At 36.1% G+C, this 4,478-nt stretch overlaps 1 protein-coding gene across 1 annotated transcript; it reads left to right on the top strand.

Annotated features, from left to right (window-relative positions):
• The first annotated feature begins 606 nt into the window (after positions 1–606).
• Positions 607–1,359, top strand: LOC145682137 (uncharacterized). Its single transcript, XM_081753726.1, has one exon. It carries the CDS (start codon positions 607–609, stop codon positions 1,357–1,359), a length of 753 nt encoding a protein of 250 aa, XP_081609852.1.
• Positions 1,360–4,478: the final 3,119 nt, after the last annotated feature.

The raw sequence follows: 4,478 nt of genomic DNA, 5'->3' as shown, positions 1-4,478 counted from the left end.
CCAACATGTTATTTGCAATATTCTCTATTGTTACAAGAAAACATATGAAATATAATTTTTAAAATATTTCGAATATTTTAAAAATAAATTCGTTCGTAATATAAGAAATATTTTCTAGAAATATTTTTAAAACGCCTATTAACTAACATTACTAGATTGCTGTACGTATTTCGTGGTGAACAGTAAGTGTCAAACGATTACACAAAGGCGGATTGAGTGGATTGAATTGTCGAAAATGGCGGGACCAGAAATTAAAATTGAAAAGTTGGTTGGGCAACCCAACTGGTCTCAATGGAATTGGCAGATGAAAATGCATTTTCAACAATATGAACTGATGTCAATAGTTGATGGTTCAAGGATATGTCCAGAAGTATCTGGAGAACAAAAGGCACAGGAACTGCAGGCGGTACAAGTATGGAAACTGGACAACGGGAAAGCAGCGGCGTTAATTGCTAGTGCAGTGAGTACACAGGTGGAGGATTTAGTGTTAATTTACACAAATGCCAAGGACATAAGTGGCAAACTTGTGAGTGTGTATGAACAGTCAAACATACAAAGGTTAAGTATGCAAATGACAGAGTTTTTAATTTAAAACGCGATCCGGAAATGGATATGGTTGCTCACGTATCGAAAGCGGAAAAATTGTTCACGGACATGAACAGTGAATTACGACGAAGGGGATCGCACGACATACCAATTGAACTCTTACCTAGAAGAATACTTGATTCGGTTGGTTCTGAGTATCGGAAGTTTAATAATGTCTGGGAATCAATGAATGGTAGTGAACAGACATCGAAAGACTTAACCGAAAAGTTGTGCACCATAGAAAAACATTTACAAACCGTATCGTTATCAGAAAATGCTGCATTTGTTGCTCAAAGATACGCGAAAGGAGAACGAAGCGAAAACCTTACCAGTCGTGTACGGGAGAATGTGCATGAAAGTGCAAGGGAGAATGTGAATGAAAACGAAACGCGTAAGAAATGTTATTATTGTTCGTCGACAACCCATCTTCACAAATTCTGTAAAGAGAAGAAGGCAGATAAGAAAAAACGAACTGAAAGTGCAACTTCCTCGGGGGCCTTTTCCAGAGGTGATCAGAGTGGAGCAGCGTTATCTGTGTCTAGTAGTGCAGTGCAAGAAGATACATGGGTTTCTGATTCAGGAGCAACAAATCATATGACTGCGAATAAACATTATTTTGCTTCGTATAAGAAGTTTGCTGTTCCAGTAAGTGTGACATTAGCAAACATAGAAAAAGTGTTGGCGTACGGAACAGGTCAAGTAAACATTGAACGGTTCGTGAACGGTAAATGGATTCGGGTGACATCCAGAAATCCTAAACGGCAGAAGTCCTAAAAATATAGGCACTAGTCCTAAATTTTAGGACTTCTGCCGTTTACGACTTCTGCCGCGATATGATTTTTAGGACTTCTGGCGTTTAGGACTTCTGCCTTTTAGGACTTGTGCCGTTTAGGACTTGTGCCTTTTTCATTTACTTGCTTTAGTTCTGAAATTCGCCACCACCACACGAAATTGGGACGACGCAGCAACTAGTTGGAAATAATGTTACAAACGTAGCTAATTCCAACAGTACGAATACGAATACGAATACGAATATTATGTATTTATACATTTGTACTTATATTTATATATTTGTACAGCTTCAATAAGACAATAAATTTTTATATATTACACCTGTACATAAATACATAATATTATTATATTTCCAGTTAGTTCCTTTTTGAAACCTGGACCTTGACAGAGCGTAAATTTCAAACCACAGCTTGCGGGAAATGTATGAATAAGTTAGTTATAAGAAATCGGAAACTGTTCATGGAAGTCCATTTGTTTGACTGTATGTACCTTCTGTACTCTTATATAAAAGAGTAAAGATGAGTGATTTTTTGGGCATACTACTACAAGTAGAGTCGTTAAATTTTAATTATAAAATACAATTTTCTTATGAAAGCAGGACATAAGAAAGAATTTTTGGAAATAAGTATCTTAAAAAGGGTGGGGCAAGATCTTTAAAGGGTAGTGTACCTCGCAGTTTCTGAAGCTAGTAAAATGAAACTTGACATATATACTTTCCTGTTTAAAAAACTGAATATTGAACACATAAAAGGGAAAGAGCAAAGGGAGCACTTTTTTATGTTCGAATTCCCCATTACTTACTCAGAAAATATGTAAATAAATTAAGGAAGGATTGTTTAATTTAGATTCGTGAAACTAGGTATTTGAACTTTTAACTAAAAGTAATAAAATACTATATGTTTCAGGGTCTTGAAAATTACACTTCTAAGGGGAAGGAGGGTCAATTTCTATAATATTAAAATACCCCACTGCTTATGGGATTTGGGCAGAAAACTCTTTTCATTTAGGCCTCGGTTCATCCAGTTAAGCAAACGAGAGTACAAAGTGGCTGATTAATTAGGTTCTTTTAATTATTTTAACATGTTGACGTAGTTTAATTCTTTTAAAACTGTATTCTTTCACATTCTATTATAAACATCCATTATTTGCTGTAATTATTAAACACGTTTAATAAACATAAAACAGACTAACCCCCGGTCCCGGCCAGGAATGTGTTTTTGGTGTTAAGCCATCATTTGCCGTTCATAATATAACCTTTGATTTTAACTTCACGTACTATCAAGACTCAAGTCTCAGAAATGTAGCATATATGAAATATACTACTACTACTTCTACTACTACTCCTACTATTACTACTACTACTTCTACTACAACTAATAATAATAATAATAATAATAAGAAGAAGAAGAAGAAGAAGAAGAAGAAGTACTTCTGAAATACGTATGTATCTATGCGTTATTAATTCTTTCATAATCTTGAAAGAAACTTTTTATTTGTTTTTAGTTTGTAAAAATCAAGGCCCTCTAGAATAACTTGCTGGCTACTCCCTCAATGACTATGTATTAGTTTCTGTACACGTATTGTGTTATCACTTGCTAGTCTAGTGTTATTTGTAGAACAAGACAATGGTTCTTATCTTGGAATATTACTAAGATCTATTCCAGGCAACCTGATAGGAAACTCCCCTTCCTCCCACCACTCTCCAGTACGGAGGGGAAATCAAGCCGTTGACCTTCACAGGGAGGGAAGCTTTTCTAATAAACAAAATCGTGTACACAGTAAATTCGTACGTCAATTCGCTCGCACCTGATGGTGAGAAAGCACTGACTGCTGTTTTTACCTGTCAACCCCGAATAACAAACAATTACTGTTTTCAATTGTTGTCTTTAAGAAAAGTATTTTTTACTATTTATGTATTAAAGTTTTGGCTTTAGTCCTATTTATTAAATTGCATTTCTAGAAATAAGAACTAATTCGTTATAAAGTTAATTTCCATCATTGTTTCACTTAAGAATCGGGAGAAAAAGCAAACCAATCCTGTCGACATTCTGTCTTTATTTACAATTTCAAGAAAGGTAATCTTCTGGCTGTCTGAGTATCGAGTGCGCAGACTATCGACCTGTGCAAATATTGTATGAATTTAGCGTGTGTGGTAACCATATTATATATAGTGTCGTGTGAAATTAGTGCATATTAAATTGTATTCTGTATCCATTATGTTTTGTATAGTTTATATTATCTGAAACAAATTTTAGTGCATATTAAATTGTAAATAATTGCGTATTTAGTGCTTTGTGAAGCGACAATTCATGATGCTTGCAGTAGTTCTGTGATAAAACATGAGCCCGGGACAGCGTTACGAAGTGGTGAGAAGCGTTGCATTTTGAATATCTTCCATCCTTTAAGAGAACAACACCCTAATTTAACTGTTGAAGAATTCGCCGACATGACTGGGAAACAGGCAAGTGTAGGAAAGGCAACTGTTTATAGAAGTAGGCGGGAGGCTAAATTTAATGAAAATAAATTAAGAAGTCTCAAAAATACGCGTACAAGTATTTCCCCTCTCGGAAAACTATGACGACTTCACGAAATCGGCAATTCGATCAAAGGTACATCAGGTCTTTTCCCGTAATGAATTGTCAACGTTAAATAAAATTCTGATAGCTATAAATACCGATGATGAACTGCCCTGCTTTTCTCACTCAACTCTCCATAGACTGTTGAAAATAATGAAATTCAAGTATGTATAGCACCCATTAATTGCATTGACCTCCAGACAAGAGTTCTGTGAGAACTAAAAACTTTTGTTGGGGCCGTGGTGGCTCCGTTGTAGAGCGTTCACCTCTGGGGCATAAGGCCCTGGTTCGATCCCAGCTCGTGCTTAGTGGGCTTTGTGGTGGACAAGCACTGTTTTTGCAGATTTTCTCGGAGTTCTCCTGTTTCCTCCTACTTTTTTCTTTGCACTGTTTCATTCATTCTCGTCATCACAGTCTCCTTTAGCCTACCCGGCATAACTGCGATACGTAAAACTCAAAGATTTAATTTCATTTCCAAACATCTGTTACTCTCCCTCCCCCTCAACGGTCGTCAGGACTGTTGAC

Source organism: Thermobia domestica, chromosome 3 (assembly GCF_964235325.1).
Source record: "Thermobia domestica chromosome 3, izTheDome1.hap1.1, whole genome shotgun sequence".
NCBI lineage: Eukaryota > Metazoa > Arthropoda > Insecta > Zygentoma > Lepismatidae > Thermobia > Thermobia domestica.
This window is presented reverse-complemented; position numbering and strand designations above follow the sequence as displayed.

Bases quoted from the DNA above. Each gene is read 5' to 3' on its own strand.
- LOC145682137 (XM_081753726.1), top strand. From the start codon at position 607: ATGGATATGGTTGCTCACGTATCGAAAGCGGAAAAATTGTTCACGGAC.